Raw genomic sequence first — 15387 nt, 5'->3', positions numbered from 1 at the left:
CAGTTTCAGCAGTAACAACATAAACAAGTGGCTTTCGTGGAAAACATGTAACTTGCTGTAAACTCTGCTAAGTATAAATAACAACAAAGTAATTTTAAAGTAGTTTATATATTACAAGCAAAATAAACAATATGTAGATTACCTAGGAAACCAAAACATTTGTTATTTTCGACAAGGTATTTGTTCAAGAGTTTAGTTTAGCAACATTAAACAAACAGAAACCGAAAGTTCCGACCAAAGCTTAGCACAATCCATTGAATCTGATTAGACCATTAGCATCACGCTAAAAAATAACCAAAGAGTTTCTATAGTTTTCCTATTTAAAACTTGACTCTTCTGTAGTTACATCGTTTACTAAGACGGACGGAAAATTTTTCTAGGCAGATATGGCTATGGCTGAAAATAGTCCCCTGCTATTGAAAGTAACCAAGGGGCCTATTTTCAGGCAGTGCATAATATCACTACGCCTGCTGCAGCCATGTTACAACAGCAAAGTCCTTGATTATTACGCCAGTTTGAGAATATAGTTCCTAGCCATATCTTCCTAAAAAAACGAAACTTTTTATTTTCCGTCGGTCTTAGTACACGATTTAACTACAGAAGAGTACATTTTTTAATCGAAACTATTTGGTCAATTTTTAGCGCGATGCTAATAGTCTAATCAGATTCAATGGATTGTGCTAAGCTATGCTAAAAGTGCTAGTGCCAGACCCAGAGATCAGCTGAATGGATTCCAAAACGGTAAGAATCAAATGTTTAACTCTAGGGGAGCTGGATAGTGAGCATATTTTCAAAAAAAAAAAGTGGAATGTCCCTTTAAAACTAATTCACACCAATCCAACTTAAGCTAACAAACACCCCCAAAACAAAAAGTGACGTGGATATTTGCATTGCGATCTTCGCTCTAGATTACTCACGAGATTTACAGTTTTTGTTCGCCTCACAACTGAGAATGAAGGGTACCTAGTTTGAACAAGATGCACCAATATATCGGCCAATAATCGGTCAATAAAAGCAATTTGCTATCGATATATGTTGTCAATCAAAGGAGAACAGGAAAATGCAATGAATTTGAGCATTGTGTATAGAAAATGTTAGGGCTGTGAAAATCGTGCAAATGCGGGTTTTCTCAATGAATGAATTTCTCAGTGAAATGTCGCCACATCCAAAAGCCAGAGGGCGTTCTCGTGCAGAAATGCCATTTGTGCCACAGAAGAAGTAGCATTACAAACGCTATTTCAGGAAATGTCTATAGGAATATTTATATCACTGTTACTCAAATTGTTTCAGGTATTTTTCATGATAATAAAGAATATTTTGAATGATTGTGTTTGACGAGTGTTGCTTTTTTAAATGCGCATTATAAACGACTCAAACTCAGTGATTTTAGATCGATAAGGACTTCCTAGTGATCACAGAGCCGTATTGCATGCATGAGCTGCGCATAAAACACAGAATTGGAGCCTTGCGATTTGAAATTGATTTCAAACAGGTATTTTTAATGGGGAACGCGATGCATCGATGCACAGCCCTAGAAAATGTAAAGAAACATCACTGCCGTATTTTCCCAACTATAAGCTGCACCGGAGTATAAGCTGCATCATTCAAAAACCCGTCATTAAGACAAAATAACATATAAGTCGCAGTGGACTATACGTCGCGTTTATTTAGAAAATGATTTCACAAAATCCAAGCCGAAGATCAGACATTTAATCTGGAAGTAAACAACAGCAGACAGAACAGCAGGCTGAATAGATGTCTGTACGTTAAAAGTAATATTATCAGTTATTTAAACGATAAATATACCTGGAAGGTTGAATAGTCTAAATCAGAGTCGTATAAAGAGAGAGTTACGATACGCTTTGATCTGGCCGCCGCACGGTCACGTGATTCATGTAACGTTCTACAGTTCCAAACCAAGCCAGGCTGTCAATCTGTTTGCATGGGTTTTCAGCAATTTTAGATGAATATTAGCTTGTAATGTGAATTGTTTACTATACTTACCATGTTTTTGACTTTTTTTTTACTAGGGAGTGGTGGAAATACAGTAAATCAGTTAATAAATATAAACAGTTAATGGTGACCCAAAGATAATGTGGTTATCTATAGCAACTACAGCAACACAGTTTATCTTTTATTTTGTAGCAAAAATATAGCTATATAAATGGCTATCAATCTATTTTCTAAAAGTTTTCTATATTAAAGTTACCAAAAAGATTGCCGACACGGTTATTTGTTACAGTGAAACATAACAGAAACACACTAAATTCATATGTGATTATATTTATAGTACACATTAAATGTTAATATAATTATACATGAGGATACATCACTCGTATTACCTACCAAACACAATGAAAAACATAGCAGCATTGTGAAGCAGTGTGACTTTCTTATGAGGCATTTAGCTTCTCGCTGTTGCCACCTAGTGTTACTCATAATAAATAGAGAAAGATATGATTAATATAGTAGATGGCCACCAGTAATAAAATATTAAACCATTAAATCTATATTATTCACACATTATACACAAATCATTAAATATATAAAAATTTTACTAGTTATTTTTAACGATAATCATTACCTACAGCAAAGTTATCACTGTTGCCTATATTCATGAAATGTCCGAAAATGTAAAGAGAAACAGTAATTTCATCGATTTACCAGCAGGTGCCATTGAAATGAATGGGCTTCAGTGCTGCGTTTGTAACTATGCGTCACTCTATGACACGCTGTTACTTCCGCATTCCATTCTTCCAACGGACGGCTATGTGAGTGTCGTAACTCTCTTATTATACGACTCTGGTCTAAATTAACCGAACAAGTCAACTAGCGTGAAGTTCACATACTAGTCATTCCACATTACAGAATCCATTGAATTACATAAATACAGGAGCAGCATATACCTGTAGCGGGCTCTTGCGGCTGTAATGGACGGTAATGATGTCTCTTGCCTCATAAATGTCAAAATTAATTCATACTGACTTACAAGGCGCACCTGACTATAAGATGCAGCACCAGCCAAGATATGAAAAAAAAAAACGCTTCTTATAGACCGAAAAATACGGTAGTTTAATGTTCAATATTAATGGTCCTCATATGAATAAATATCATTTACAAAATGTAATCTTCACAATTAAGTTAATGCAAGTTAATATACAGCAGGGGTCTCCAACCCTGTTCCTGGTGAGCTACTGTCCTGCAGATTTTAGCTCCAACTCCAATCAAACACAGGTGAAGCAGCTAATCAAGGTGTTCATGGTTGCTTGATAATTATAGACAGGTGTGTTGGTGCTGGGTTGGATCTGAAGTCTGCAGGACGGTAGCTCACCTGGAGCAGGGTTGGAGACACCTGATATACAGTAACCACCAAATTATCAGCATTGGCAGATATCAATCTTAATAATCGGCTATTGTAGCAGTGAAGAAATTTCATATTGGTGCATCTTTAGTTTGAACCGAATGTGTCAAACCGGACATGCTCCTTGTTGATTGGCTTAATTGCGCGACAACGCGGCATGCCTATTTTCCACTTGAGTTAAAATTCTGAGGCAAATACCACACAATTGCGCCGGTCACTTGCCCAATGTTAATTAGCATCTTTTCGTATCTTTACATTGACTTTGTTTATAATCTATACCATAAGTACACACTATATTTAGAATTATAGAACAAGATTGTTGCGTTTGTCAGCGTTTTTGCCATATGTGGGATGAATTAGTCTTTAGTGATATTTTTCTTAATGCTTTTAATAACTTTTCGCCGTCGTGAGGTTTGTACATTTTGTTGGCACTTTAGGCACTTGATTGGTCTTCACACTTGCGTGCCAGCACCACAAGCTCTTTAATGTGTGTGTCCCCTGCATGTGGGCATACATGCTGTGAGGCAATTTCTATTTGATCTTGGCAGGGTGCTGTTAGGCTCTGTATGTTGACAGCCTGCGGGCAGAAGTCTCGGTCTTCTACAAAAATAAAACACTTCACAGAAGTAGCCAACTTTGACGGCAGTACACACAGGTGGCCAAGCGTGGATCCTTGCAATGTCAAATCAGATCAGTACTGAACAGATCTGTTATGATGTGTATGTCTGTGTTTGACAGGTATTGCTGTGATGATGAATCTGTGTGAACAAGTCGATGTGTACGAGTACATCCCCTCTATGAGACAAACCAATCGGTGCCATTATCATGAGACCATCATCGATTCGGCCTGCACCTTTGGAGCATACCACCCTCTGGTTTACGAGAAACTGCTCACCAAGCGCATGAGCACGGCTTCTGAACACGACCTCAGGGAAAAGGGAAAGGTCACGCTGAAAGGTTTCTCTGAGATCACCTGTCCAACGTGATTTACACGATCCTATGCAATTGTTTAAAATACAGTATGGATAGTTCCAAAACGGAATACTTTATTCAGAATATTAAGGCTTTATTCGGAGTGTTGTTTAATAATGGCTTTAAACAAATAACAAATTCTACCAAATATATTTGGCAGACACGGTCACTCCTTGCGTTGAGAGAGATGAGAAGGGAAGCCCTGATGAGAAGGGACCTTGCAGGATCCTTTACATTTCCATATGGTTTTAAGCTATTACGAATCAGCAATAATGACTGTTGACTGTCCTCAAACTGTGCCGAACGTGTGTGAGTGTGTCCTCCAGGTAAGTTCATGAGAAAGGTGTTATCTGATTTGTATATGATTCATTTGAATCATTCTCAATGACTGTGTTTACATGCACCCTCACAATGCAATTATAATGAGATTTTGGCAATATTGTGATTACCCTTCGTCTCATGTAAACACAATACTTTGGTCGAAATAGTGCAATTTACATGAAAGTTTTTATTGTTGTTTATATTTCTATGTGATGTTTTAACATGCTTTAAGACAAACCATGTACACATTCATCATTCAACACCACTGATGAATATTTTATCCATAATATTTGAGTTTTCCAAAGACTTTTCGTTCCCGCGGATTGAAATCGCCTTGGTGTGTTATGTCACACACACGTAACCAATCACATCATCACATTTGAACGCACATGTGCTGAACTCATGTGAAGTGTGTAATAGTGTAACCTGCTTACATTGGTGCTTAAAACAGTTAGTGCTGCAAAGGCGCAGTTCACGTATGCAATGTGAAACCAGACTTGGCAGTTATGTGTTCGAAAACTACCAAAATTAGCATTTATTTATGTGTACAAAAGGATGGAGGTGGGGACTAATTTGCATATTCATATCTATGGTCCAAACTGTGCCATTGAGTAGAGCCAGAGACTAATTTGCATATTCATAGGAAATTACATTCAAGCAGCATGTGGAAATTACTGTCACAGGAAAAACTTTTACATATCCTATTATGATGCCCAGAGATAAGTTTTAAGTAATAAAATCAACTACAGGAAGACCTTAAAATGTGGCGTATGCCCTTTTTAATCTCAAAACATGCTATATAAGTAGCTATATAAACACTTGAATCGCATCTATAGTGCTATACTAACTGAAATGAGCACGTGATTTAGTTTTTTTGTCATGCACCTGCGAATTCATAATAAACTTGAGATTATTAAGTTTTCCCTGAACTCTGTCAACACGACTCGCTGCCAACATACTTGCCTTCATCCAGAAACAGCGCGACAGCAGTGTATAAAACCGTTACAGGCATTGTCATAATATTTCTGTCTTTATCACGACTGTCTTAAATTCGTCCATAGGAACGTGTGTCATTTAACTTAAATAAATGAAAACAGGGGCCAGTAACACACCTATAGACGGTTTCAGCAGTAAAAACATAAACAAGCGGCTGTCGTGGTCCGCACGTAACTTCCGGTAAACTCCAATAAGAATATAAAACAACAAAATTCTTTAAACGTAGTTTATTTATATAACAAGCAAAAAAACAACACATAGATTACCTAGGAAACCAAAACATTTGTTATTTTCAACGAGGCTTTTGTTCAAGAGATCAGGGGCCCGTTCTACGTACGTCGCTAACTCAGTTAGCTGGATTTGATTGTTGATGATTTGGCATGATCTTGGATTATTTGGGTCTTCGAAGCTCATTCTAAACTTGGTGTCATAGCAACAGGTCCCTAAGCTCAAACCTGCTCGGGAGCAGGCTTATTTCATGTAAACAAGATTAGTTTGTACCTTTTTAAGCGGATGTGATACGGAAAGTCTGACGCAGTCGCGTATTCTTCATTATACGAGCGCAATCTGCGTAAGATGCATGATTAATATAAAGAGCTTTTCAAATTCAACACGTAATAAAAAAAGAATATATTAATTAAATCTTTTAGCGATGTTATTTAAAAAATATATAATATAACAAATATATTTTCCTGTACTTGTGCGACTTGTTTTTGTGTAACAGGTGTTTGATTATTATTCGTAAACGAATGACATGCTGATCACATTCATTTTAAATTTGTTTGAATTTTCCTTAATAAAAACAGCAATTAATCATACCCAGCACTAATAGATGTTATGTACAATAAAGACTATTACTCAGTGTGAAATAATTTTCATTTGAATAAACTAATCTCCTATTTTAGTTTTGTCTTTAGATTGTCAAGTAGCTTTCAATGTCATGCATAAAAAGGGTTTTCGTTTAGTAATTTCTATCTGTTCTATCTTTAAAACGTTGTCTACAAATATGTTACCCTGTCCCTGTTCTGTGACAAAAATGACCAAAATAACCAAATAAGTTTTTTGCACATATTTTCACATATCTTTATCTTCTTTACTACACTTTTCTGTGCAGACTCAGCAGATGCAGGACTTTCGGTTAACGTGGAATACTGCTAATATAGTCAGAAATCAGTTAAGAATAATGCAATTGAAGTAAACTTATTTAACCACTTGCATATAGTTTCTCTAAAGGACTACCATCTGAGAGGATTTCTTTACTGTCATGTGCATTGCTATCAGAAACGGTTGTATTTTATAATCTTTTGATGTAGAATAACATTACCATTCCCTTACTGCACATCATACTTTATTTACCACATTATTGGAAACTGCTAAAAGTGTTGGTGTATTATCTACAACTGCACAAAAGAGAGGAAAACACTATCTTATAATACACTACAATTAAAATTTTATTTATCAGGAATTAAATTGTTGCATTGGCTGTCGGTTTAAGAAAGAGCAACTGCTCCAGAGATTATCTGTACAATCAGCCAGTTTAGAGACATCACTCCTGCCAGCACATCACATGAAGATGGAGGGCCACCACCTGTGTTTTTTTATTCTGCTTTTTAAGTTGCTGTTACAAACAGACAAAATAGCATTTAACTGTTTTTAAAAGAGACTTAAAGTACTTTAGGAGCATCAAATTTTAATTACAATCATTAATTTCAATCTTTGACAAGCATAGCAAAGATATCAAGATTATATTTTTACAGAAAATTTTGAATTATTTATGGTGATTTATGTACTAAAGTAGCTTTAACTGGGTTTTTAAATTCAGTCACATAAAACGTTCACAACCTTCCATCAATAGCTCTCAGACTGCAGGGGTTAAAAATGGGCGTGTTCTTGGCCATTGTAACAGCTGGCCAATCACAGCGTGGCTGATCAGTGTTTCTACTATCGATATGTATTGACTTTTCTTGCAGTGCACGAACGCGCAGTGATCTCAGATAATTCAATCCTGCCATAATAATCATCAACAGCAGTGGTGTTCAAAGAACCAAATAAGCGAGATTATAATTAGCCAGATCTAAACTTCTCGGATGTCTCATTTGATCTCGGATGTATTAAGCGACGTACGAAGAACGGGCCCCAGTTTAGCAACTAGTCAGACCATAAAAAAAACAAAACCGGAAGTAAAGTTCGGATCCAGACGTGTATCGCGTCAGCGCACATGCGTCCGATGAAACTGTCTATTTGTGAGTTCACCTATATCTGGGCTTTGTGAATAACCACAATTATTAGCAAATTATCCAAAAATAAAACGGCATGTTAACTTAGCAGGAGTATAGAAGTTTGTAAGAGTCATGTAAAAATCTTTGTCATGTGATTAAGTCCTTACTCTGATTATTGGAAAGAATCACATTATTGATATACATGTGATTTTAATTATGACTAGGACTGATTTTATTTTTTATTTTTTATTTTTTGTGTTGAGCGCACTGATTCAGAAATTCTGTTACTGTTTTTGCTCCACATTATAACATTTTTTGGAGCTGCTGAGTGAAATGTATTATAAATTCAGTGAATAATAATAATAACAAAAGTAGTTAATAAATCCATAATTTAAACATTTAGTAAATATGCTTAATAAACCAAATGTTTTTTAATATATTTTAATATAAGATGATTTTTTGTATTATTGATTTAATTTAAATATATATATATATATATATATATATATATATATATATATATATATAAGAAAATTTTATAATTATAATAAAATGTATTCTTTTATTAAAGACATATTTTGTTAAATTAAAACGGGACATGATTACATTAAAAATGGGTTTATAATGATACAGATACAAATCATTTGAGATTGCTGCTTGAAAGGTATCAATCTTTGCTGTTAATGGTAATGTGATAAATTGTTTGCACTTCTTATTAAAAAATGTTTTCTAAACTACAAAGCCTAGTGGTATTTTAACTGTACAGTAATCAACAATGTAATTCAAAAAGTTAGTGAATTATAGAATATTACATTTGTTTTACATGTTTATAAGACTATAAATGTATAAAAGGTTAATCTTTTAAGGAAAATGTTTTATTTATGTTAGTTTTTTGTATTGTGCATTATCAGGCCTGTTTTATCTGCTTACTGTTATTTAAGTACAAAGGGTGGCACATGTATTTTAAAGACTACAATCTTAAACAAAAACTTTATAAAGTGTTGTTTTCAGCTGTGCCAATACAATCTGCTGTTATTATAAAAAAACTCAGATTTCAAATGCAGTTTAGTGTTATTTTTTAATCATTTCTTACCATCAATTTTGTACCTGACCATTTTATTTCTATCTGCTGGTGAATTGTTTTTCATGACAGTGGATGAAGTTTTATACACTTAAAATAAGGACAATTAAATCTAAAGTCTATCTGTGGAAACAATGTTAATTTTTTTGCATCAGTGTGGTTATTTATTTCTCATTGTTTATGCAGTAGTTCTGAATATGACATATCTCATAATTCAGTGCTAATGAAGAAGTTGATGTCTAACCTGTTTGTTCATAAGAATGTAAATGAGAGGGTTGATGACTGTGCTGCTCTTTGCAAGGAGGGAGGGCACCACGCTCGCGATGGGTGTGATGATCCCAGGACGTCCAAACGTGGCCATCATAGCAACTACCCCATAAGGCATCCAGCACAAGAGGTAGCACACAACTGTGGTAATGACCATAAATAAAATGTGGTACTCCCTCCGCCGTGCTGCCGTCTTCCTGATGCGCCCCACCTGCGGAGAACATTGACATTTAGATATACAATAGCATATTCTGTTTTCACCACTAGATGATTTGAAAACAGTCTACACAGATCCTGTCAGGAACTGGAGACATGGACGAATGAACCCATACGCAAACGATATCGGGGAGTGAACACTGAACATTTAATAACAAAGAACAAGAAAACAAAAGCCCACGTGGGGGCAAAACTACATACAACATGAAATACACTGACATAACATGATTAACAAGACTGGATGAAAACTAAACTGAATGAACAATGAGCACAACTTGACATGACAGGAATTTGACATGACAGGAATGAACACAATGAACCAGCGCAAGACAAGAGACAAGAGGAGATTAAATAGGGAAACTAAACGAGGGCAACACAGGTGCAAGGGATGAACTAATAATGAATAATTAACAGGGAGAACAAGGGGGCGGGGCCTAGAGACGGGACACCAGAGGCCATGCCACACTTAACAAGGCATGAACCTCCACATGAAACAAGAGACTGTCAGAACTCTGCCACCACAATAAAACATAAATATAAAACAGACTCTCGTGGCAGAATCCTGACACACTGGACCTCAAATTTTTATAACATTAATAAACGCAACAACAAATGTTCCTATAAGTAAGTACCCAAGCAGCTACCTTTAACATCTCTACTGTAGCACCCTTTAGTTAATACATACAGCTTATCAATATCTAAAAACACTGACTGGTTGAACATAATGGTATAAAGACAGTTATATAAATAAAATAGGTTTGCCTAGTTTATATTAATGTAAAACATATTTGAAAGGCACACATCTCTTTCTCTCATAACCCTCTTCTTTAATCCTTTCACTCACTTCATGATGGATTTCTGTCTTTTCACTTCTTTTTAGCTCTTTGCCATCCATATGTTTCTTTCCTTCATGACTTCATCTACTCCTCTCCCTTCCACAACATATTTTTCTGTTTTATTTGTACCTTCCACTCCCATAGTATTTGATTTTTCTATTCTTTTTGGTAAAAAAAAATTAATATCAGCCTTTCTTTTCATAATATCCTGGAAAATGCCGCATTAAGTTGTCTTTCAAGCTTTCTAAACATACACAACACTGAATAGTTTTGTCTCCTTAACGAAGACAAATAAAAACATTAGACAATATCATAACGAGCGATTTCATATGCACGTATGGAATATTTTGATTGCTGCAGTAGCTAACAAGACATGACGGGCTAAAAAAACTGTAGTTCAGTTTTTTTTAACTACCAAGCAACTACCTTGTGCAATATTTAACAATCAACAGTTTAATTTTTGTATTTTTATCCTGATGCAACATTTATCTGTAAAATATGACCGTATTTAGTACTCTGATTTGCTGATATGATGCTCAACTTAATCACTTTAAGACACTAAAGAGAATTTGTTTTGGCAGCATGTGATGATGTGAGGTGCTTTATTAGATCAGAATTACTCGCTACAGACGTGAAGAGACTCTTTCTTCATGGGCATAAGTTGCACGTTCATAAACATTCTTGCCTTTCACCTCAACGATGGAAAAGTAACGTTTGTGCTTTTTATACTTTGTGCTTGCGTCCGCTACCTTTGTATTGAGCTCGTTGTACTTCCCATCGCTCTGTTGTTGCGGGTTTGTGCGACTCGGAAGGGATGGACTGCAGCGCGAGAACCGGGCTCCATGTGAGTGCTTGGATGGGCCGATGCATCCTTGGCATTTTTAATAAAGTCGCTAAAGGGGTCTAAAAAGTTTCTTAATCTAGCGACCAAGTCACCAAGTTGGCAAGACTGCGTGGACTTTTTTACTGTAAAAGACTTTCTGCTCAGACTGACTGTTCATGCTTGTGTATGAACTCTGCTGCCTCTGGTTGGCTAACGATGGAAATTAAGCCAATCATCATCAGCTATGTGGTTGTCCCACCCCCTCTAAGACACACACACACACACACACACACACCAATCATCATGAGATATTTGTCTCCCACCCCCAAACACACGCAGAGAAAAACTACATTGCCTTTCTGGTTAAAAGAGCCTACTCGGGTATATATTATATATATTAGGATACCCGCGCTGGGGTGGCATATGGGGTGACAATGCTTTTATTTAGGGTGGCAGCTGCCACCCCGGTAGATCCGCCCCTGTTACAGCGTACCTATTTGTAACAACAGAGTACCTCTACAGTACGTACCTGTAGTTATAAGGGAACAATATTTTAAGTTTGGGGTAATAAAGGGGGTAAGAATATATGGAAATTATTCTCTAAGTATTTCACAACTACAGGGTACCTATTGTAATATTACGTGGTATGTATGACTTACGTCTATGGATAATATGGTCTATGTGTAATATGTTTTTTTTTTCATATTTGCTACTTACCTGATGAAGTGTTTTGTATAGCCTACAGTTGATGTCTACAAGCCACGTCTGCAAATAAAATATAACACACAATAAAAATAATAGCAACTTGTACCTCTTTGATCTGTATATGTATACATGAATTACCAAGTAACTCTTATATTTGCGGGCTGTAAATTAAAGTGGGGCTTATTCCCCGATTGTTCTGTGTATGTACCAGGTAACTCTCATATTTGCGGGCTGTAAACTAAAGTGGTGCTTTGTTCACCTCTTGTTAAAGGGTAAATACCATAAACATACAGAATATTGTTATTTTTATTTTAAAACAACTTATTTCAAAAAATCTTTAAAACACTATAATTAAGCCAACACTTAATGTTTATTATCACATAACTTTTATTTAAAATAAAAAGTCATGACAATTTTTCATTGTTTTTGCGGCTTGGCTTCCTCTGTTGGTGTTCTTGTCCACTCGGATGATGAGTTGATGTTGTCTCACAAATGCTGTTCTGCATTACATATAAAAAACATAAATGAAAGCCTTCAGTAAATGTTTCTTCACTGTGCCTTGACAGAAACAGAGTTTTCTGAGCCAGTTACATTAATAACTTTAGGCTAACTTATGTGCTAGCTAACCTGCTACTGTTAGCTGGCAACTTTCTTGAAAAAACATTGTTTGAAATGCGTGAGTCATGTATTAACAAAACCAGTCACCTTATCCAGCATGCGGATCCTGCTGACATCACTCGCAGCCGTACTCCACAGTGTAGAACGTTTTTAAAACCTCTTAAAGAAATTTCACCTCAGGATCGCGTTCCAGCAAACCTCCTGCAGACGGCCGCGCGTTCTACACCTGCGCAGTAGCCTACGCATGTAGTCGTCTTTTGCTTTAGCGGGAGCTGATATCTGCTGTTGTTTCATTTTGGTTTGCCATTGCATAAATTATATTTGGCTAAAATATTTGTGTTTACACATGTTGCAAAGTTTTATTCTACCAATGATAACACCTATTAAAAAATAAACAAATAGCGTGCTGCTTTGTGGTCATTATTGTGTCATTTGAAATAAAAGTAAATAAATTGCAAAGCACCACTTCAAATATGTCCGCAAATGTAAGAGTTTCCTGGTAAATAGGGAATAAGTTGCTTTTTTATTGTACTTACCTTAAAAAAAAGATTACCACATTAAAGCTGTAGTGTACGATGTTGAAAATCGGTAGAGAAAGCCTGAGACGGTTAGTACGTTTTAAAAAACTCATCCCGCCCCTCTGTGCTACCTGATCCCTCCCCCCGGGAAACCACCTGAACAAAGTCACTCACTCATTCAAGCTGTGATCACTGGTAGTAAACATCAGAACAGAGATTTACCGAGCAGTAAACACATAAAGCCTTGAAGGAATGTACAATTACAATTATGATTGTAATTGACGTTATTTACTTTCACAACAACGTTTGGCATACGTTTCCCCTCCTGAGCTTCAAGAAATGACTTTATAAATATAATTATTTTGACCCGTGATATGCGATGCTAAACGGCTAACATTCCGATGCCGACCGACAGCATGTTGTCAGACTCACACAATACAAAGTATAAATAAATGCGTACCTGTTCAACAAAAGTCTGCCGTGTCGGCGTCGGTTTTCAGCCCCAAATCTCCCAGAAGCTTCCTCCAACAGTCAATGGCGGAGCGTCTCTCCAGTTTTTGCAATTTTGCAGTATTATTCCTGCTCATCTCGGGTCTGTTCGTACTGAACAGCTTTGCTTTAACATCATACACCCGACAGGAGCTTTTGGGTATCGGTGAGGACTTTACCAGCAGTTTTATCACCAATCTTCGACTCTAGAACGCTAGAACAACCGAGGCTTCGCACTCTACCCGGCCGGGCGGAAGTGCTCGCAGGCGGCGTCGAGATCGTAAACAAAGGCGGGGGAAGCGCGGAGGTCTAAGAGCCAAGCTAAAGCTAACACCGCTCCGGCTCTCTTTACCCAGCATTTTCCTCGCTAATGTGCGGTCACTGGTGAACAAAATGGATGAGTTACGACTCCGCATCACCCACAGTAAGAGACTTACATATTATAGACCTTTATTCTGTACTTACTGCTTATTGCACTTCTGGTTAGATGCTAACTGCATTTCGTTGCCTTGTACCTACATGTGCAGTGACAATAAAGGTGAATCTAATCTATCTAATCTATGTTGCTGCTTCGCTAGCTACCATACACTGACACAAATTTCATGTCGCAGGCAGGAGAGGGGCGGGGTGGTGTGCGATGGGGTGGAGACGCGAGCACGAGGTGGATTTTCAAATGTAGCAGGGATTGGATGAGAGCAGTTAACCAATGTAAGCTGTCCGGCCGGACAGTTTACATTGGTCAACTTATCTGCTACCATACACCCAATAGACTGAATGGATTTTTTAAATTCTTTTTTCTCTTTATATTGTTAGGATGTTACTGTAGAACCATAACCAGCATATAAACGAGGTTATTAATAATGAACAATCTTTGAAATCGTAGACGATAGCTTTAAATCAGTTGGACTTTTGTTATTAAAAGCAAGTAATATAGGCTACAGTGGCGAACCGTGGGTACTTCAGCTGGGCCTTCAAAATATGCAATGAAGTGCAAATCCCTCTCCATCCATAATACTAGGCTATTCGTATTTCGTTAAATCATACAGTGAACGTGTAAAAATTCTGAGCACGCAAAGTTAAATTACAGAATGGGCATTGTCTGCCTTTAAATGCAGTTTTAAAGTTTAAAATTACTTTAATCTAACTGATAAACACAAATACAGACTCTGCTGCTCTGTAATGACAGGGGCTCTGTAAATTTGCATTTAACATGCTTAAATGATGTTCTTTAATTTATTTTTTATTTTTTGGAAATATATATTTAGCTGTAGGATACCTTGTTAGTCTTTTTCTTAAGGGGGAATATAGCACCCTGCGTTCTCAGTGCACCTCCTTGTGGCTTATAACTGTTGTTATAAGATATCCAGGGCTCGCAAAATCTCTAGCCCGAGCCCCGAGGGCTACCAAAATGTATCTCCGCCCTGCCCATCGGGTATAGCGGGGACATTTTTTTTTTAAGTTTTCGCATTCTCTCAGATTTAGTTAGGAAATTATATATTGTATGTAATTCGGCGTCGTCTGTCAGTCATTACTATCCTCACGTAACAAGTGAAACTGTCAGGAAGTAAAAGTATAATTAAACCCATTATTTTTCTCGCTCGTGTTCGCGTCATATGCACAGTCTCCTCTGCACGCGCTTCTACCGGCTGTGCTCTTCACGAGTACGCGCTTAAGTAATTTCGTCAAGCTAGCCACAACGTCAATCACGTTTTCCGCCATTTACCTCAACCACTCTCACCGCAGAGTTTCGGGCCATTAGACTGTATAAATATTAACGGTCTATGATCTTCGTTTTTGGTGTTTTACGGCAGCTCGCATCCAGTTTGTTGCATGCTTAGGACTTCATGAAGGCTTACAATGTTTTGTTTTTTGCCCGCCCACTTGAAATCAAAACGTGATTGGTCGATTTGCCTGTCACTCTCCACACCAAAACACATAGCTTGGCCTTCCCTCGGATTCATGAAG

At 36.9% G+C, this 15387-nt stretch overlaps 1 protein-coding gene across 5 annotated transcripts in view; it reads left to right on the top strand.

Annotated features, from left to right (window-relative positions):
- Positions 1-5964, top strand: part of LOC135717829 (beta-galactoside alpha-2,6-sialyltransferase 2-like) — a 54962-nt gene extending 48998 nt beyond the window's left edge. For all 5 annotated transcript variants that reach the window (XM_065240063.1, XM_065240064.1, XM_065240065.2 and 2 more), the window contains one exon: positions 4100-5964. In XM_065240063.1, the coding sequence (XP_065096135.1) occupies positions 4100-4347 (248 nt within the window). In that variant the 3' untranslated portion in view covers positions 4348-5964. The remainder of the gene's footprint in view (positions 1-4099) is intronic.
- The last annotated feature ends 9423 nt before the right edge of the window (positions 5965-15387 follow it).

This window comes from Paramisgurnus dabryanus, chromosome 7 (assembly GCF_030506205.2).
Source record: "Paramisgurnus dabryanus chromosome 7, PD_genome_1.1, whole genome shotgun sequence".
Taxonomy (NCBI): domain Eukaryota; kingdom Metazoa; phylum Chordata; class Actinopteri; order Cypriniformes; family Cobitidae; genus Paramisgurnus; species Paramisgurnus dabryanus.
This window is presented reverse-complemented; position numbering and strand designations above follow the sequence as displayed.